Source organism: Lissotriton helveticus, chromosome 2_2, assembly GCF_964261635.1.
Source record: "Lissotriton helveticus chromosome 2_2, aLisHel1.1, whole genome shotgun sequence".
Lineage (NCBI taxonomy): Eukaryota > Metazoa > Chordata > Amphibia > Caudata > Salamandridae > Lissotriton > Lissotriton helveticus.
The window spans coordinates 136,731,909-136,753,665 of NC_136060.1; the positions used below are offsets into that span (position 1 = coordinate 136,731,909).

Consider the following 21,757-nt stretch of genomic DNA (forward strand, 5'->3'; position numbering starts at 1 on the left):
TTGGCTGTCTTGCTGATTGTGATTTTTGCTTCATTGCGCATGTTTTGTAAATTCTGATTTTGTTTTGGAGTCTTATTTTATATGTAATGTTGTTAAATGGCTCCCACCTGGTGTTCTAAAAAAGCATTAAAAAACATGTTTGTAATTCTTTTAAGGTTTGTGCAGAAGAGAAGTCCTCAACACTGTCTAATTTAGCTCACATGATGAGTCTGTACAGCACTCATAGCTACTCAAGAGACTGCGCCAACTGGATCAATGTTGTATGTCGCTATCTGCACGACTCCTTCTCTGATATCACATTCAGTCTTGTAACATATCTTGCAGAGGTAATATTTATAAAAAATATATTTCACCCTATAAATTAATAAAATCTTGACTATTAAAATCAGTGTTGTGACTAAGCAAAGTGAAGCATTATGTGTTTTTTCCAAGTTGTTTTGTTGAAAATAACAAGAATTTCAGATCCTCAGTATTGTGTTCAATATTTAGCAAGGGAAAGACCTAAATTACCAGACAATTAAGTAGGGCCTAGCCAGAATCTTGCTGTCAACTTACTTGGTAGCCATCATCGTGAATACATACAACATGATCCCTAAGAGTAAAAGTCCTAGAACTATTAAATGTTTTTGATCTGAACCTCAGAGCACAGAATCCCTAAAGCAAGAGTCTACTCATTTGTGCAACCATAATCCATAAAAAGGTTAATTGGTATGACAAACTAATGAATTACCAGCATTTGCTCTTGGCATTTCCATATGGCCCTCATCCTAGTCACCGTCCTGTAATGAAATAGATTATCTTTCCACTGTAGTAAATCAAAGAGCATTTGATAGGTGTGTGTGTGTGTATTCACATCCAGGTCTACATATCACTCCCCTCTTTTTCCACCATACATAGGTACTGCCTCTGCTCCAGTCCTCTTTCTCTGCACAAGTAGATTGAACATCCATATAAGAAGTCTGCTTGGGGTACAGAGTTAATCAGTATTGCCAAGTAGACATTTTATATAGCCAGTAGTTTCCTCTTCACCTAGAGTTTGGGTTCTATGCATGCCTAGCTTGTAAAGCTCTTTCTTTTACACCCACCCGCTTTTATTTAATTGAATGGCTATGTCCTGACTAATCCATGCTTTTAGTTTTATAAGCAGTACTTTGCACGCACTAAATATTTGTGGACTTTTTTTATACAAAGACAAACATGAGTTCACTTTTTTATAAAGGTCCTCTGTGATTTCATTTAAAGTGAGATGTCGTCATCCAACAAAGGTCTAAACCGGAGTCTACCAGTGCAAGGACAGACCACCTCTGTGCTTGTTCTTTGCTGCTCCATCCCAAAATTTCAACGTGGCCTAGGATTTGGCCTGTGGGTTCTTTGTGGCCTTAATCAGGAGTTGCACTGAGGAATTCCAAGGTCCTAGACTGTGGCCTCCTGCAAGCTAACGGTGTAACCCAGGCTTGAGGTTCTCCAGTTGGTGCTGACTAAATAAAATGTGCTACCTTGACTCTCAATAGGTGTGCTTCTGTCACCCTTAGCTGTTAAATGGAGTGTTTATTTTGCAGGAATGCAAATGTCCTTGTTCTACAGCCTGAATCCGGTAAGGCTGAATGTCACAGAAACTTTGTCAATATGTGGTGCTTTCTTCTTCCAGGCCCTTGCCTACATTCCTTGTTCTGCTTGAACAGTCTTCTCCCATGAGTATCTTGTGGGTTATAGTATCTCTCCAGTTAAGTGTAAGTATGCAGTCTAGCCTATAAAAATAGAAAAGTCCCCAAGTGGGATATGAGAAATAATCAAATTGTGGCAATTCTTTTGATGTAAAAATAATTTCTGATGGATACATCTGCCTGTGGATTCTTCACCTTCTGAATTACCCCTGCACCAGCATTCCACAGAAACTTTTTTTCATAGCTCTCCCACGTCAACTAGGACATCACAACAGCACAGTTCCGCTCGCTACTCTGTATGACGTCACCGGAGCCATAAGAACACCTTTTGGGCGTGCTGACATCAGTTCCCTTTGTTCTGCACCTTCGACGGGTAACGGTTTTTCTGAGACTCCATTTCCTTAAGGATATCACTTTGTTACAGTTTTTGTCTTTAGTGAAGCAGGATGATGGCTACACATAAGAAGTTAGGGTTCAATCCTTGTAGGGAGCGTGGGGGTCATATGTTCATCATGGACTCCCACGAAGATTGCCTGTGGTGCCTGTCGTCAGATCATTTCCGCCTTCTTAAGGCTTCCTGATCAGCCTTCTCTTTTCAAGTCCCCTGTTGTAAATAGATTATTGAAAGGCATCACACACACGTTTCCTCCTGTTCCCTTCGTGATGCCTCAGTGGGACTTGAATCTTGTACTTGCGTATCTAATGTGCGCTCCCTTTGAGCCACTTCATAACTGCCCTCTTCGTCTCCTAACTCTTAAGACTGCATTCCTGGTTATCATCACCTCTGCCAGGAGAGTGAGTGAGCTCCAGGCTCTATCTTCTAAACCTCCTTTCCTCTCTGTCCATCTGGACAAGGTTGTTTTGAGGACTCTTTCCTGCCAAGGTTGTCACAGCCTTTCATATCGGGCAGTCCATCACCTTGCCCACCTTCTTTACGCCTCAGCATCCCTCGAAAGAGGAAGAGAGGCTCCACCGTCTGGATCCAAAACATGCTCTCTCCTTCTATCTAGATCGACCATGCCAGGTCCGGGTGGAAGACCAGCTCCTTGTTGGTTACGGGTGCTAAGAAGGGACGGGCGGTGCACAAGCAGACCATCTCTCGGTGGGTCGTCTTGTGCATCAATGTTTGCTACTCTTTGGCGAAAAAGGAGCCTCCTGTTGGGCTGCGCTGTCATTCCCCTTGGGCCACGGCGGTTAATACTGCCCTGGGTCGGGGAGTCCTCTTGCAGGACATCTGTCAAGCAGAAACGTGGGCCTCGCTGCACAAGTTCGCTAAGCACTACTGCTTGGACAGCCAAGTCCGGAGAGATTGCTTTTTCGGCCATTCCATTCTCCCGGAGTTTCTGGTGTGATCTTGGTTCGCAGACCCACCACCGGGGCTGGTATTGCTGGGGTATCTATTCTAAGGTAAGGAATCTAACACGAACATGTTTCTTTCAGATGCACAAGTTACTTACCTTCGGGAACGATATATCTATAAGAAACATTAGTGTTAGATTCCTTACCGCCCCACTCATCCTCCCCGTTCTGCGAACCGATATCTAGGGTTAAGGACATCCCTTTCAGGGCCCTAGTTTCATGGCACCATTATCGGTTTCTATCATGGCTCTGCGTTCCTGGCGCAGAAGGCTATGTACAGAACTGATAGCGCGTGAGGGCGGCATCTAAGTACTCCGATGACGCCATCCCGGCGATCACTCCGCCGCCGGCGGAGCCGCAGACGGCGCCTACCGACCCGCGAGGGTACTGCTGACGAAAACTTTCCGGATCCAGTCTGATGCCTGGGGATATTCTAAGGTAAGAAATCTAACACTAACTAATGTTTCAGGCAAGTCAAATGGCCTCAACTTCCACCTGGAGAACAACAATGACAGCAACACCACCACCCTGCTGGACAACCTCGCCGACCTCGGACTCAAGCAACTGGTGGACACCCCCACCCACTATGCCGGCCACACGCTAGACCCCATCTTCTCCTCCAGCAAGCACATCTCCTTCAGCTACTCCACCGGACATCACTGGACAGATCACAGCTGCGTCCACTTCATTTTCAGGAGAACCACGAACCACCACCACCCGCAACAGGTTCCCCGCAGAAGCTGGACCAAGATCACCACCGACCAACTCACCACCTCCCTAAGCCAGCACCCTCCCACCAACAAAAGGGACCCCAACGAAGCAGCCCGCAACCTCACTCAGTGGCTCACCAACTGCGCCGATGAACTCGCACCATGAAGAACTCTCCCAGCAGACCTGGCAGCAAGAAAACCTTGTGGTTCACCAACGACCTCAAAAACTCCAAGAAGACCTGCCGCACCCTCGAGAAAGCCTGGCGCCACGACCAGACAACCGAAAACATGACAGCCCTCAAGAACGCCATCCGCAAACACCACCAGCTGATCCGAACCACCAAAAGGACAACATTTAAAGAACGACTGGACAACAACACCCACAACAGCAAGGAACTCTTCTGCATCGTTAAAGAGCTCTCCAACCCCAACGCCTGCAACAACGACATCACACCCTCGCAAGACCTCTGCGACTCACTCGCCTCGTTCTTTCACCGCAAGATCGCCGACATACACAACAGCTTCGGCGCACAGACCACGCACCCAACCAGCGCCCCCCACCACCACCCTCTGCACCTGGACCCTGGTCAGCACCGAAGACACCACCCGCACGATTTATTTATTTATTTATCTATTTTGAAAGTTTTGTATAGCGCGAACAAGATCTTTACAGATATCAGAGCGCTTCACATAAAAAAGGGGAGCATGAGGGAACATAGTCAAACAGGTAAGTAAAAATGCTAGTAGTACAAACACGTGGTAGCCAAGAAAATCACATAAATCATTAATACATATAAAACAATAAGCCACGGGGTCGAACAAGAAGTACAGAACAGTGCGGAGTCTTAACAAAGTTCAGAATAGCACTTCAGGTGTATTTAGCCATGAATATAGCTTTTACTTCTTTCTTAAACAGTGTAGTGGAGGAGATGAGCCTCGTTTCAGGGGGGAGTGAGTTCCAGATCCTGGGTGCAATTCCTGAGAAGGAGCGTTTATAAGTTTTTTCCCTTCCGGAATCTTCGAGGCTTCAGCAGAAGATTGTTTGTGCCTCTGGTGTTTCTAGAACCACCAGAGATTGTCAGCTTCTGAGTGAGATAGCTTGGTGAGCTCATGTGGACAGCTTTGTGCGTCATGCAGGCGATTTTCAGATGTATTCTGGCTTCGAAAGGCAGCCAGTTCAGGTTTTTAAAGTCAGGGGAGATATGTGAGTGTTTTTTTGAACCAGTGATGAGTCTCGCTGCAGCGTTTAGAGAAGCTCTTAGTGGAGCAGTAGTAGTTAGGGGGAGTCCGCAGAGGGCGATGCTGCCATATTCTATTCGAGGGATGACTAGTGCTTGTACTGCAGTTCGGAAGTCATTGGCAGGGAGGAAGGGTTTAAGTTTCCTCAGGGTATTGATTTGGTAGTTCGCTCCCTTAGTTGCCTTGCTGATATGTTGCTGCATGTTGAGATTGGTGTCAAGTGTAATGCCTAAGGATTTTGCAGAGTCTATGATGGTGGGTTGGACATTGAGTGCAGTTAGGTCTTTAAGCCAGAGTTGTGTGGTAGAGATCTTGGCGGGAGGTGAGATAAGAAGGAACTCTGTTTTCAGAGCATTGAGTTTGAGATGATTATCGGCAAGCCAGGATTGGGTGCTTCTGATCGTTGAGTTCAGGAGCAAGATGTCTTTGGGGGATTGTAATTTGAGATATAGTTGGGTATCATCAGCGTACATGTGAAAGTGTATATTGGACTCTTGTAACAAGGTGGTGAGGGGTTCCATGACTAGGTTGAACAAAGTTGGGGATAGGGAGGAACCTTGTGGGACGCCTAACGAAACAGGTATAGGCGAGGACATCAGGTTGTTACTCTTGAATTTCTGCGACCTGTTGTGTAGAAAGGAAGTGAACCATTTGAGGACTGTCCCAGATAGACCCATTCTTGTGTTTAGTAGTTCGAGTAATTTCTCATGCTTAACGGTGTCAAAAGCTGAAGAGAGATCAAGAAGGATGAGGAGACAGGTATCATTTTGATCTAGCATTTGAAGGGCGTCGTCAATTATGTGAGTCATAGCCGTCTCAGTGCTGTGCCCCGCTCGGAAGCCTGATTGATGCGGATTGAGGAGGCCAAACTGGTCAGTGTGTTTAGTCAATTGTAGTTGTGCGCATTTTTCCAACAATTTGGCGAGAGTGGGGATATTGGTAATGGGACGGTAGTTGTTGAACTAGTTGAAGTACTGTTGAAGTAGTTGATTAACACCATCCACTCCGGCTCCCCAAATGACCCTTGTCCACACCACATCTTCAACAAAGCCGACTCCATCATCGCACCCCAACTCCGGGACATCAATAACAGCTCCTTCGCATCCGCCACCTTCCCGGAGAGCTGGAAACACGCCGAGCTCAGCGCCCTCCTGAAGAAACCCACCACGGACCTCAAAAACTTCCGCCCCATCTCGCTCCTCCCTTTTCCTGCCAAAGTCATCGAGAAGACCGTCGACAAACAACTCTCCGCCTTCCTCGAGACAAACGGATCCCTCAACCCCTCACAGTTCGGTTTCCGAGCAAACCACAGCACCGAGACCACCCTCATCGCAGCCACCGACGACATCAGGTCCCTGCTGGACAACGGGGAAACAGCTGCCCTCATCCTCCGGGACCTCTCTGCAGCCTTCGACGCCGTATGCCACCGCACCCTAATACAGCGCCTCAGCAACACCAGAATCCAAGGAATGACCCTGGAGTGGATCATCTCGTTCCTCGCCGGAAGAACCCAGAGAGTCCGCCTCCCCCCGATCCGCGGCCACCAAAGTCATCTGCGGCGTTCCGCAAGGTTCCTCGCTAAGCCCCACCCTCTTCAACATCTACATGAGCCCCCTTGCAGCCATTGCACGCCAACACAACCTAAACATCATCTCCTACGCTGACGACACCCAGCTGATCCTCTCCCTCACTAACGACCCCACCACCGCCAGAGCCAGCCTCCAGGAAGGAATGAAAGACGTCGCGGAATGGATGAAGCTCATCCGTCTGAAACTGAACTCAGACAAGACGGAAGTCCTCATCCTGGGACCATCCCCCTCTGCCTGGGACGACTCCTGGTGGCCCCCTGCCCTGGGCCACGCACGCAACCTGGGCTTCATCCTGGACTCCTCCCTCACGATGACCAAGCAAGTCAACGCCGTCTCTTCATCCTGCTTCAACACCCTGCGCATGCTCCGTAAGATCTTCCGATGGATCCCCACCGAAACCAGGAAGACGGTCACCCAGGCCCTCGTCACCAGCCGACTGGACTACGGGAACACCCTCTACGCTGGCACCACAGCCAAACTCCAGAAAAGACTCCAACGGATACAGAACGCTTCTGCACGACTCATCCTGGACATCCCCTGTCACAGCCACATCTCTGCCCATCTGAGAGATCTGCACTGGCTCCCCATCAGCAAGAGGATCACGTTCAGACTCCTCACCCACGCACACAAGGCTCTCCACGACATGGGCCCCAAATACCTCAACAGCCGCCTGACATTCTACACACACACCCGCCTGCTCCGGTCCGCCAACCTCGCCCTCGTCCCACAAATTCGCAGAACCACCACTGGAGGAAGATCCTTCTCCTACCTGGCGGCCAAGACATGGAACTCCCTCCCCACCCACCTACGGCAGACCCAGGACCATCTCTCCTTCAGGAAACAACTCAAGACCTGGCTGTTCTAGCAGTAGCAACTCCCCCCCCCAGCGCCTTGAGACCCTAGCGGGTGAGTAGCGCACTTTACAAATTCGCTGATTGATTGATTTCTTACAGATATATCGTTACCGAAGGTAAGTAACTTGTGCTTCACATCAGCTACTTGGAGCTGGTTGCCATTCCTGCTTGCAATCATATCCTTATGCCATCAAGTCCAACACAAGGTGATCCTTTTTCAAGACTGACAACATGACAGCCATGTATTACCTTAAGCAGCAGGGTGGCACACACTCTCCGCAGCTGTCAGCACTGGTGCAGAGTGTAGGAAGGTGGATACCTGACTATGGTTGCCCCCAACTTTTTGCCTGGTGTTTAGCTGGTTTTCGACTTAGATGGCCTGGGATCCTGCTATTCAGGACCCCAGGCTATCTGCTCTCTCTGTAAAATGGACTCCATGTAACTTAGGTACATCTCCAATTGGGAATTGTGTCACCTTATGAGCCCCTGTACAGTGTACTATAGGTACCCAGGCATAGGTGCATCCAAGGCCTACCAGGGGCTGCAGCATGTATTATGCCACCCCTGGCTGGCCACTCAAACTGACACAACTGGCTGATCACTCAGCTGGGGCAAGGTCGTGTAATCACCCCTTGCTTAGGTGTAGTATTCCTATACCTACTTATATATAGACACATAGTAACCTATAAGTTACTCCTATGGCAGGCCTTAACAATCCTGGAGGCAGAGTGCTTGGTTATGTGTGAGATGGTGCTCTAGCATGAGCTGAGCCTGTCTGCAGCTTTCGGAACCATGTCCTTATAGCTGTTCTATGATATTGCCATACCATATACTCTTAAGTGCATTATGAACCTCGCGGTTAAATGCTAACTTTGGTTTGGCTTTATCTAAACATGTCGTGTAAGGTGTCATACGCTTTGGAATACTACCCCCTCACCAATTCTGGCGATGGGGGTAGCATTCGACCATTCTAGAGGGAGAAGACATGTTGTTGCTGACTATCCCGGTTAAAGTTAACCAGAGCCCCAGCGTCACAAAATGGACGCTGCTGCCACTGACACAAGTCTGACCTCCTGCTGCTGTGAGTCCTTCCAGTCACGGAGGTTTGGACAATAGGTTTCCTGCCTAGAGAGGTGCGAGCACCACCCCAGACAGGACTTTGTGTATTGGGACAGGGAGGGCTGAATAGATTGAGACACTGCCTGGGGCACACTAGGTTCTCCATGCATAGTCCTGTTCAAACCGGTGCTGGGGCACTCCAGCCCCAGCTCTGGCGCAAAACTGGACAAAGGAAAGGGTGTGTAACCACCCCTCTTCATGGTCCCACCCATAGGAGGGACCTAGAAAGTAATCCAGCCCCTTTTAGTTGTATATAGGTAGGAGCTGAACCCCAGGACTTTAGATTAATCCTGGAATCGACTTGAAACGAAACTCTGGACCCTTCGACATTCACCTGAGCGGAAGACTGAAGAATCTCCCTTGTGGCCAAGGAGTGACCACCCTGGGCAACCAGGCACCATCCAGCAACTCAACGGCTTGCTTTGTCCCCGTTCCCGCCGGAACCCGAGCACACAGCCTGACAAGACCTCGACTCCCGGACCTCTCTGACCCCACTGCACGACTCCAGCACAGCTGAGCCCCGTGGAAGGCGTCGGAACCCATGGAACCAGGCAACTTGGAAAGTCTTCAACTTGCTAACAGCGCAGCTCCTGAGGCATCCTCGAAGCTGTGCCCTGGGGACTGAGACACCCCGACACCGAGCTCCACCTGCACCGAAGACCAGCCCTCCACACTCCACGAGATCTGCGTGGGGCCCTTCTGCTCGTTGCGTTGTCCCGGTTGCTGGCCATTTGGCTAGTAGCCCTGTGACTACGATCCTTTTGAAAACCCATCGCTGGTCTGGTTGCTCCAGACTGGCACTTGCTTCCCTGAAAAGGTGAAGTACCTCAGACCCTCCTAGTCTGCACCTTTTGTGTATCCTGCGTGGGTTGCCTTTGCTTATGCTTGTTGGCTCCGATCTGGAAGTCGACCCCTCCATCTGCGAGAACCTTCGTGGGACAGCTACTCTCCAGCACCTGGTCGTCCTCGACGCCTCCTGGTCCGCGTGGCTGCAAAGACAAGCTTCCCGACAGCACCTGATTGCTCCTCGACGACGTCTGGTTCCTTCCTGGTTCCACCCGGTCACTGGCTAGTGACCTAGACTCTGTCCGCTCTGCTTTCAGGTCTTCTTCAACTCCGATCCACCCTTGGATCCACCCGGACATCTTCCTCCTGGTCGCCTGCAGCATCTCTCTCTGTGTTTAGAGAAGACAGATGACTTCCGCGTTACGTGAACGGCGAAAGTCCGGTTTAATGTTGCTACGACGAACGGACTGAGTAATCCAACATTTGGCGTTGCTCCTAGCCTTTAAAAATGGCGGCAAACTTGAAACTCCCGGGATACAATTGAAGGGTCCCGAATAAGAGTGGACTAATACCCTTTCCTCTTTAATTTGGAAGGTCGGCAAATAGTGAATTTTTAGGAGTTCAACATCGCCTACTAAACAGTGTCCCTGTTTCCTTTTTAGTCACTGAATCGATGGAATTTAGTGTTGTCCAGACTTGATTGTTTAAAGAAGATATGTTAAGAGAGGATACATTTATCTCTGAAGACCGAAGTATTTATTACCCCTAGTCCTGATGAGGCCAGAATTATGATGGCTGAAACGCGTCGACATTTTGTTTGAAGAAGACCCCAGCCAAATTATTTGAATTCATGGAAAACATTATTCACAAGGAGTAAATGGATTGAAGATAGCCTAAAAAGATATGGACTATTTATACTTCTTGTGCTAGGTCTGGTGGAGCTTACTTTGAGAGGAATGCAGAGTCTGTACATATAGCAAGCATCCTTTGGTGAAAGAAAAATTGGGCTACAGTAGTTTAAATACATCCTTTGGATTCATGTGTGTATATATATATATATGTGTTTTATATATGTTTATGTAAAAAGTAATGTGTAAATATATATACTTTTGTGTTCGTTTGTTTGAAGTGGGCCAACAAATCATACAAGCCCCAATTTAATTCTAATTCCTTTTCAATTAAAGTGAAAAATCAATAAGGAAACGAATATTGTGCGTGCTCTCTCTGTGGAGATGGGAAATTTTATTTATACCAATGCAAAAATAGTTTTTCCAGATAATTTATTTGTCGTAGGGGTAGATAATTGAACTATCTCACCAATTACCATAGATTCTGTTAATAGTGTCCTAGGCACCATTTTGCTTTATGTATGGCATCTTCTTCCAAGGCTCCATAGGAATCAACGAGAAAACCCGACACACTTTAACACCTATGCACCCGCAGCCCTTGGGTGAGGTAACGCGAGTACTTTGGTGCTCCTGTAGGGATTGACTATCCTAGTGTCTAGTTTTGTTAGTTGTATCTTCCTAGTCAGACCGGAAGTGTCCTAAATCTTCGTTACTTACCTTTTTAAGTTCCCATTGACTTTCTATTGACTCTCGCGTGAGTGTACTGACACTGCACGCGCCGCCTGTGGGCCTCCTACTCCTAACCTAAGGTTCAGATAGTGTAGCCCCAGCGATGCCCTAGGCCTTTCCCTTTCCCCGAGTCGTGGTTCTTATACCACTTACTTAGTATATGGTTTTACGCGCCCCTAGGGCCTAACTGTAAATTATGCTATTTAAAGTGTTTCTAAGAGTAACTTGTTATGTGCTTTTGCCTCTGACCTCATAAAGAGTTCAGAGGAGTGTGTTAGTAAATAAATACATATATATTTTATATATATCCTGTGTGGTGTCCTTTCATTTGGTATTCAAGGGGTTACATATGGTAAAACAGCTAGCTTTACACGCCCTCAAGAGTCTTTTAGCCTAAGACTGTTCTGCCCACGCTACCACTAGGATAGCTGGTCTATAAGGTTGACTTACAACCATCCCCATAAGGGTTGTTTGGACTGGTGCAAGGTGATCACTAGAATAGTGAACATCATATACCAGGCCAACTTCTCACACAGAGTATTTGGTGTTAGAACTTGACCACATAATATAATACACAGGGGGTTGGGAGAGCCGCGAACATGTCCTTGCCGGATTGCCCGTTTGCCTTATGGTCATTGTAGTTCAGTATTCTTTGTTTTCGTTCGAAATTCTCAAAAAGTTCAAAAAGTTCGTGGCCAGTGCCCGTATATTCTCAAATCATATCCCTAGACACGTGTTTCTGGTTAAATACCTTCATCAGTAGGGAAAAATATTTTCAGAGGTTGCTTGACATGCCACCGTCATCTCCTCAGGACTATTACCACTCCCGGTGTGCACAGGTGTCTCCCAGAGCTTGTCAGCTCATGGCTCACAGGAGCCATTAAATATAATATACAGGGGGTTGGGAGAGCCGCAAACATGTCCTTGCCGGATTGCCCCTTTGCCTCATGGTCATTGTAGTTCAGTATTCTTTGTTTTCGTTCGAAATTCTCAAAATGTTCAAAAAGTTCGTGGCCAGTGCCCGTGTATTCTCAAATCATATCCCTAGACACGTGTTTCTGGTTAAATACCTTCATCAGTAGGGAAACATATTTTCAGAGGTTGCTTGACATGCCACCGTCATCTCCTCAGGACTATTACCACTCCCGATGTGCACGGGCGTCTCCCAGAGCTCGTCCGCTCATGGCTCACGGGAGCCATTAAATATAATACACAGTGGGTTGGGAGAGCCGCAAACATGTCTTTGCCGGATTGCCCCTTTGCCTCATGGTCATTTTAGTTCAGTATTCTTTGTTTTCGTTCGAAATTCTCAAAATGTTCTAAAAGTTCGTAGCCAGTGCCCGTATATTCGCAAATCATATCCCTAGACACGTGTTTCTGGTTAAATACCTTCATCAGTTGGGAAAAATATTTTCAGAGGTTGCTTGACATGCCACCGTCATCTCCTCAGGACTATTACCACTCCCGGTGTGCATGGGCATCTCTCAGAGCTCGTCAGCTCATGGCTCACGGGAGCCTTTAAATATAATACACAGGGGGTTGGGAGAGCCGCGAACATGTCCTTGCCGGATTGCCCTTTTGCCTCATGGTCATTGTAGTTAAGTATTCTTTGTTTTCGTTCGAAATTCTCAAAATGTTCATAAAGTTCATGGCCAGTGCCCGTATATTCTCAAATCATATCCCTAGAACTTTGCTTTTTTTCCCTACTGAGGAATCATGAAACACGTGTCTAGGGATACGAATTAAAACTAATAATACAGCACTGGCTATGAACATTTTGAATTGAATTGAGCGAGAAATTATGAACTACGTGAACCAACATGCAAGAGGTTATTGTGTCTGGTGCACTCCCACCCCCCTAAGAGTACAAAGATTGGCTCTCATGAGCCGCCGAGCTGACGAGCTCGGGAGCCTGCACCTTCATGCTGTGAGTGGAACTGGTCCTGAGAGATGAGGCAGCACGCCCTGCAACCTATGAACTTTGCTTTTTTCCCTACTGACGATTGAGGAATCATGAAACATGTGTCTAGGGATACGAATTGAAACTAATAATACAGCACTGGCTATGAACATTTTGAATTGAATTGAGCGAGAAATTATGAACTACGTTGTGAGAAGTTGGCCTGATGTGCAGTGTTCACTATTCTAGTGATCACTATATATCAGTCCAAACAACCCTTATTGATGATTGGTTGTAAGTCAACCTTATAGACCAGCTATCCTAGTAGCATGGATACGAGCAGTCTGAGGCTAAGACTCTAGAGGGCGTGTTAAGCCAGCTGTTTTACCATCACATTACCCCTTGAACACCCAGTGAAAGGACACCACACAAGTGTTATGAAAATAAACAGTGTATTTATTAGAATCACAACAACCCTGTACTCTTTATGAGGACAGGGTGCTAGGCACACAACAAAACTCTTACGAAAATACTTAAGTTAGCACAGTATACACAAATGCCCGAGGGGCACGAAAAACCATATACTCTAAAAGTGGAATGCGAAATTACTAGCAGGTAAGTACAGTACTAATAGGCTTTGGAATCGCTAGGACTTGACTAGGGAATCGTTAGATTACTTCTAGGAGACCTAGGGGACTCGGGTGCAGAGTGTGCACTCTCACGCGGGATGCGGGACAAAGTCTATGGAAGCTAGAAACGCTAAAGTTAGTGTTCACGGGCGAACCCGACCTGGTAGGGAGAAAACGACAGTGGATCCTGACCCTTGGATAGTGAGGCTATGCTGACGCACCGAAATGCCGAAGTTACCTAGCCCAGGGGCTGCAGCTGCATAGGTCTCAAAAGACGTCGGGAATCCTCGTTGCCGGACCAGGAGCCTGGAAGAAAGATGCTGGCAGGCGACCAGTGAAGTTAGTTCGAGTTGATCCAAGCCTGGATCTCGAAGATAGATGACACCTGAAAGCAGAGGGGACCAAGTTCGTGACTACTAGCCAGTAGTCAGTGGGCACCAGGAGGGCACCGGATAGTAGTCACCTCGACTAGGTGAGTGGGCGACGCTGGCTCTGCAGATCTCACGGACCAGGAGGCGTTGTCGGCGACCAGGATGGAGAGGCGAGCTGTCCCACGATGGATGAAGCTGTCGGCGTCGAAGTTACCCAGGATTGGGCAACAAGCCTTGGCTAATTCAAGCCCACGCGGTGGACTCAAAATGGCGTCTGGAGTGGACCAGGAGGGTCCGGGGTGCTCCTCTTCGGAAAGGGAGCAAGGGCCAGTCTGGAGCAACCAGACCAGCAGCAGTGATGTCGTCGGGCGTCGTTCAGAAGGCCACAAGCCAGCGGGCTAGTAGCCAAACAACGCGGTGAGCAGCAAAAAGCAGAAGGGCCCCACGCAGATCGTGGAGATGCTGGGAGGCTGCACTTCGGTGCTGGAGCTGCTCAGGGTCGGGGCTTCTCGGACCCCAAAGCACTCACCAGGAAATTACTCGGCGGGCTTGCTGTGCAGAAGTCGTGCAGTCTTGCAGATGGCCGCTCCCTCGAGGTCTCGTCGCACCCACGGTTCTCAGCTGGGCTGTAGAGGTGGGTAGAGGTCAGAGGTGCCAGGGAAGCCGGTTCTCGTCGAGCTGGGCAGTCGGATTCCGGAGGAAGGACGTGCAGCAGACCGCAGTGTTCTTGATGGTGCCTGCGGATGCAGGGTGACTACTCCTTAGCCACAAGGGAGAAATCTTAGGAAGAAGTCTTGAGTTCCTTTCGTAGAAAGTAGTTTCAGGATTCAAAGATGATCTAATTTGGAAGGGGGCCTGCTCCTACCTTTATCTGGGAAAAGGGGGCTGGCACGCGACTAAGTCCTGCCCTATGGGTGGGACCAGGAGGGGGGTGGTTACACCCCTCTCCTTTGGCGGGCTTTCCCCAGGCCAGGGGCTGGAGTGCCCCTGGAACTGGTTTCAGCCGGCCTATGCACAGTGAGCACCGGGGTGCCACTTGCAGTCACCTTCCTCTGAAGCCCTGCCTACCTAGAATACACAAAACCCTGTCTGGGACGGTGCTGGCACCGCCCCTGGCAGGAAACCCTTTGTCCTTGCCTCCTGCTCTGGGAGGACTCCCAGCAGCAGGAGGGCAGACTTGTGTCTCGGTGGCAGCATCCATTTTGTGGATGCTAAGGCTCTGTCTGACTTTAACTGGGGTTACAGGTTACATACATGTCGTGTCCCTCTAGAAGGGTGGAATGCTAACCCCGTCGCCAGGATTGGCGAGGGGTTAGTATTCCAATTCGTATGACACCTTACTCGACATGTTTTGATAAAGCGACACCAGAGTTGGCATATAACCGCGAGGATTATAATGCACTTAAGAGTATATGGTATGCGATATCATGGAAACGGCTAAGGGATGGATCCCGAAAGCCGCAGACAGGCTCAGCTCATGCCAGAGCACCATCTCACACGATTCCAAGCACTCTGCCTTCAGGATTGTTAAGGTCTGCCATAGGAGTGACTGATAGGAGATCTGTGTGTCCATTTTAGGGTTAGATATAGGTATACTATATCTAAAGCAAAGGGTGCTTACACCACCTTGCCCCAGCTGTCAAGCAGCCAGTTGTGTCAGATTTGGATGGCCAGCCAAGGGTGGCATAATACATGCTGCAGCCCCTGGTAGGCCCTGGGTACACCTATGCCCTGGGTACCCAAGGTACACTGTACAGGGACTAATAAGGTGACTCAGTATCCAATTAGATATGTACCTAGGGTACATGGAATCCATTTTACAGAGAGAGCAGTAGGCCTGGGGTCCTGAATAGCAGGGCCCCAGGTCAACTAAGTCAGAAAACCCGCAAAACACCAGGCAAAAAGTTGGGGGCAACCATAGTCAGGGATCTACCTTCCTACATACGTGAACCAACATGCAAGAGGTAATTACGTTGGGGCGTGTCTGGTGCGCTCCCACCCCCCTTTAACCACATAATACATCTCCTAGAGAAATACCTTCCAGAAGTGTACAGCGACTTGAAGACCCGCTCAGCAGGTTGCTGCAACAAGTCCACGAGGGTAACTCCACCGACAAGTGACATTTAAATGAAATGCTTGAATTCATCTGACCATTGATAATTAATCGGGGCTTCATTGCAATGCTTTATTTTGTACTTCATCTATGGCCCTGCAGACTCTGATCAACCTTGACAGACTTCAACCAATCAAAATTGAAAACTTGTCTGGGGTTCCGTGTGTTCTCATTCAGAGTGGACCTGGCTTGGCAGTTCAGTTCGTACCATGCCTTGTAGAATGGAATGAAGATTTGTTTGCAGATGACTGGTTCTTGTTTGTAATATACATCAACGGTGCAAACAAGCACCATTAATGCACTAGATTATGTCACAAAGAAATTACCATTCCTGTCATTATTTGAAGCATTAAATCCATCACTCTTTATGCTATATTATTCCTTCACTTGAACATTGTGAGTTACTGAGTCTGCGTGCTAAACTATGCTATGCAACACTGTATCAAAAGACTTTTTCTTTGCATCCTCATCATTGAAATAAATGTTAATACACAATCTGAAATCATTTGTTCTTCATGTTTTTTAGCTATTAGAAAAAGGGTTGACCAGCATGCAGCAATCTTTGCTGCAGATTATCTACAGCCTTCTTAGTCACATTGATCTTTCTGCGGCTCCAGTAAAGCAGTTTAATCTAGAGATTATAAAGGTCATTGGAAAATATGTGCAGGTATGTAATGTACAAAGTGAAGTGTCTAAGGTTTCTTTAAACATGTGGCCATAGCTGATGTAACATTAGGTATTATTTTGAGTTTTGAAAACTTACAAGCAATCAGCATCTCTTGTTGTTTCTTTTCCTTTCTGTTTACAGTAGTACCCCTCATTTATCTCCCTCTGCTTTTAGTTCTGCCTGCATCCGTGTACAACCTACATACATTATGGTGATTCTCTGCTCCAAATTCAAATGAACTTGCATTGTTTTGTGGATGCATGATGCTGAATAAATTAATTATGTGAACTTTCTTGCTAAGCATCAATGTGGATCTGGAAACATTTCAGCAATAATTAGTGAACAGCATTGTGTAACTGTGAGTATTGTCCTTGTAGAAGTGATGGCACTGGAAGTGATATGGGCGGAATACATAAGGTGTGCTACAGAAGCTGGTGACATCAATTCTTTAATTTCTACTCCCTATTAGACCTAGGATCTGGGCCTGCTGAGTTATTTACTGAATGCTTTGATCATTATTTTCATAAGATTTGTGCAGAATGACTTATCGCTGGTCCCCTAGCTTCAATATTTTAGGCTCACACTTTATATGTCCTATGCAGATCCTCCCGCCAACTGTTTCTGGAACCTTGGCAGCTCATGACAGCTCATCATGCAATATTTGTGCCCTTGTGCACTCTTAAGTAGACCACAGCAGTAAATTCACCCCTTTTGTCATTATTGTTACAGCAATTTTTGTGATCAATATTTGTAGTTTTTTTGATTGGGCAGAAGTTGTGTGCTTCCACAGAAAATGTGCTTATCCTCCAAGAGCTGCAATCATTTGTTTAGCAAGTTGCATTAGCCAGAGCTTGTTATCAAGTCTAGCTATTCTGTTAGTACAGAGCTTGAACTTTAGGTCAAGCACATCACTGTAATGCTATGTGTCTCTAAGATAATTCGATAAGTATGGTGTTTTTCTTCTCTGGCAGCTGGATAAATGGGATGAGGGCAGGCAGGAGGAAGGTGTTGAAATATTGCAGTCTGAACCACTAGCCCCTTTCCATCATCAACTTCGGAGATGCCTTTACGTGGCACTCCTTGAGAGAATGGTGTTTTTCTTTCTAATTCCTAGTTTAATATTTATGGGCTGAAGAGTTTTTTTCCCCAAGCTCCTCAAAGTTCATTTAATTATTAATTTTAATGTATTATTTAATTTTTTTAAATTGCATTTAATTTATTACATTAAACTATTTATTTAATTTACAGTTATTTTTATTTACCCTCCCATGAGTCCTAAAAACCTCTTACAGCCCCTTAATGCTACTACTTCCTGAACCCTTCAAACTCATTGCTTATGTTTGTATTTATTTTGTATGTGTGTCATGCATGTATTTTTGGTATAAGATTTGTTTTTGTTTTTATTATCTGTGTAAAAATTGTAGTAGTTATTACATTTTTTGTTCTAATTTTGTGTTTTTAGTTCCATAGTGGGATGTGGGTGTATAGGGTGGGAAGGTTTTTAATTGCCTCAAATTGTAAAGCGCTCTGATATCCTTCGGGATCAAGTTCGCCCTATATAAAACTTTATATATATAATAAGTAAATCCGTTTACTCCACATGTACCCCTCTGGATAGATTTTCCCTTATGCAATTGAGCAACTATATGATGATAGCAATTATATGAATACGGTATGATTGTTTAAATCTGTCTTAACGGGGGATTACATGTTCCTTTGAATGAACCCCTTGTATGCTTTTTTTACTGTTGCTGTATACTCGGACCTTATTTCACAAGGAGCTATTGAGTTGTCGTTTACTTTTCTTTATTGACTCATGCACTCTAAGACAATTAGAGAAAGTATAATTTGCTATGGCCTCAGTTACAGAAAACTCGAAACCTCCTTCCAGGAGAAGGCATTGACTGTGGCCGTTTCCAAATTATTCCCAACCACAATCATAACAAGCACATGAACGAGAATCATTCTTCCATGCATAAAATAGCTAAGGAGTTTTTTGTGCTCTTCCTAAGCTCCATCCCTTTGCTGCAGAAACCCCTTCGTATAAGTTGACTGAACCTCCCCAACAGGACTCAGTTGATTAGATTCAGTTTTTTCATTGTGCCATGTTGGCAATGTTTGCCACACTGCACGCTACAGTGACTTTGCTCTGTCTCTGCTGCAATGTATGCTGCTTCGAAGCTGATTCCACAGTTGAGTGACCACAATCACTCAGTTGATTCCTTTTGCTGCCTGAAGTCAACACAACTACTTTGCTACAATGAAGATTGAAAGATATCTGCATGTGAGATTTCCGTCGGATTCCCCTACTAGACCTGAGATATTCCTGATGCTTCATGATCATTTTGGTTCTGATTCTGATGCTTTGGCATCAGTCCAGTCAACGTAACATCATGAAAGTTTAGGACACTATTTAATCCATAAAGAAAATACAGTTTCCAATCAACAGTTTGACTTGAAGTGTGTGTGTGTGTGTGTTTCTGAAGTGAAATTTCCATTCTCCAGAAGATCCGCCTTAATTATCCTTAATGGAGAGATATCTAGAAAAACAGACATGAAATCTAATCTCTCATTTCAAGGAGGATTGATGAGAGCACGCCAAAGTGTCATAGGTCAAATCTTGTTAGGCAACAGCAGTAGTTGCTAGGTGAACCCCCTATGGGAAAAGAGCTTTCCCATTGGACACAGCCTTCCTCATGCTGAACCACAGTTCAGAGATCCTGATGCTATAAACATCTCTATACACGTCAGAACAAAGCATCACTAAACCTCCTATCTGAAAGAGACACATTAGTATTAGATTCCTTACCTTAGAATATCCCCAGGCGTCAGACTGGATCCAGAAAGTTTTTTGCGTAGCAGTACCCATGTGTGTCGGTAGGCGTCTTCCGCGGCTCTGCGTCCGTCGTCCGCGTCGTGGGCGCCGTGATGACGTCGTCGGAGTACTTAGACGCCGCCTCTGCGTGCTGACGTCAGTTCTTCTTTTTTCCGCGCCAGCTAGCGCAGATCTGGAAAAAGTTGTACCCTAGTCACTTTTTGACTAACCTTTTGAGATCCTTTTTGATCCATTTTCGAAGTTTATTCAACTCCGACGGTGCCGGTAGGGATACCCGGGTTTAAGCCCTGTGTCGACTGCAACGGAATAATGTCGGTTACCGACCCCCATCGCCGGCGCCTGCACTGTTTGGGCCTGGACCACGACGACAAGTCCTGCCCCGACTGCTGGGCCCTGGCGTCTAAGGCTAGACGGGAGCGGTCCCGTAAGTGACTCGAGCTTCGGCAGTCCGCCCCGCGCCGCTCGAGGTCCCGGTCCGCAAGGAGGTCTAGGGACCAGTCGCGGGGCCGGAGCCACCACAGTTCCGGGAGTCGTCTTCGGGCTCGAAGTCCTCAGGTAAGAGGCACAAGAAGTCGAAGAGGCATCATCGCTCTTCTGACTCCCCCCGATGCTCGCGCGACGCGGCTGGGGTTCGGGCGACACCGCCCACGCGGCTCCACTGGAGCCGCAGGTGTCGCGGCCTGCTCCACACCCGCCGGTCCCTGGACAGGACGCGACGCCGGTGGAAATTGCAGCATTCCTCATGGCCATGAGGTCGCTCACTCCTCCGTCGTGTTCCGCGGCGCCTTCGGGCCAAGCGGCTCCGACTGGGTCCTCACGCGGGCCGGACGCTTCAGCCCCGGCCCGTCGGGTGCTTCGGCCCCGGCGCAGACTTTGCTCTCGACGCCGCAGGGCCCCTCTGGGTCCGGTTCCGGATCCGGGTCACCGCCGGTCGACCTCACGAATTCGCCAGCGTCGGCCCCACGGGTGTCGCCCCCGGCGCCGTCCCAGGTCCGGGGGGGTCCTGCCCTCGATTCGGGTCCGGCGCCGGAGCGCGCCGCTCTCGACGCCGATGGGAGAATTTTATTTCTATGAACCGGCCCCATCTTTTGAGCCTGAGTACCATGTGTTGGGTGATGAGGGGGATTGGGAGGGGTCTGAGGACCCTCTGGCACGTGAGTGTCAGTCTTCTGTGGACTGGACAGGAGAGCTTGGGGAGGCCAGTGGTCTGGACACTTCGCCCGACACTGGTTTTGTCTCTCCTCCTAGCGTGGCTACGGAGGAGGGGGCTGCTTATAGCGTGGTGCTGATGAGGGCGGCCAAGGCCCTGGGCCTTGAGCTCCCCATCGCGGCCGTGAGGACTAACCTCCTCACTGAGGTCCTTAAACCGAGCCTCTGCTGCCATTTAATGAGGCCTTGTCAGACGTTCTTTTGGGCACTTGGTCCAGGCCTGCCGCAGGGCGGCCTGTGGATAGGAACGTGGCCAGACGCCACCGCCCGGCTCCGGGTGACCCTTGCTTTCTGTCTACCCACCCCACACCTGAGAGCCTGGGCATCCAGGCCTCCAATTCCCAGACTGCATTCCCGTCGGCTCCCCCCGACCGGGAATTCAAGAGGTACGAGACTTACGGAAAAAAGGTATTCTCCTCCCTGAGTTTGAGATTGCGGTCAGTCAATACCGCGTGCCTCTTGGGCCGCTACACCCACTCTCTGTGGGACACGGTCGCAGCCGTGCTGCCGGAATGCCCGTTGGAGGTACGGGCTAGACTCGGCCAGGCCCTTGTGGAAGGCCGAGATGCGACACAGTATTCCATCCGGTGTGGGCTGGATACTACCGACTCTCGAGGCAGAGCGATGGCAACGACTTTGGCGATTCGTCGTCACGCCTGGTTGAGATCTGCCAATTTCTCGGCCGATGTCCAAAACACACTTATGGACATGCCGTTCGATGGCCGTCGCCTCTTTGGCGACAAGGCAGACCATGCGCTTGAGCGCTTTAACACCTTCAATGCTACAGGATATTTTTCTCCTGTGCTGCAAATCGATATTTTCCATTGTTCATGACAAGGTCAGCTCGTCATAAGCACAGCTCCAGTGTACTGCATGACGAGCTGACCTTGTCATGAGCATGGAAGGAGTTAAGGACTCCAGGGCTACGGCCAAGTCCTTGGGCCTCTCGGCCCCACGCCAGAAAACGGCTGCTTTTCGCTCCTTTCGTGGCCAAGGAAGGGGCGCCCCCACATGTTCTGCCAGCCACGTGCCCAGACTACCATCCAGCGCGGTGGCGGATGTGGAAACCCCTGTGGCGGCGGTAGGGGACAACGGCGAGGCCAGTCCATACCTGCCCCTGCAGCATCCGCCTCAA

At 48.2% G+C, this 21,757-nt stretch overlaps 1 protein-coding gene across 11 annotated transcripts in view; it reads left to right on the top strand.

Annotated features, from left to right (window-relative positions):
* The window catches only part of FRYL (FRY like transcription coactivator), a 2,496,013-nt gene that overhangs the window by 2,036,412 nt on the left and 437,844 nt on the right, over positions 1 to 21,757 (top strand). For all 11 annotated transcript variants that reach the window (XR_013608325.1, XM_078678213.1, XM_078678216.1 and 8 more), the window contains 2 exons: positions 156 to 326; positions 16,437 to 16,577. Coding sequence is in view for 10 of the 11 variants with exons in the window: in XM_078678213.1 (XP_078534339.1) it covers positions 156 to 326; positions 16,437 to 16,577 (312 nt within the window). In the remaining variant the exon portion in view is untranslated. The remainder of the gene's footprint in view (positions 1 to 155; positions 327 to 16,436; positions 16,578 to 21,757) is intronic.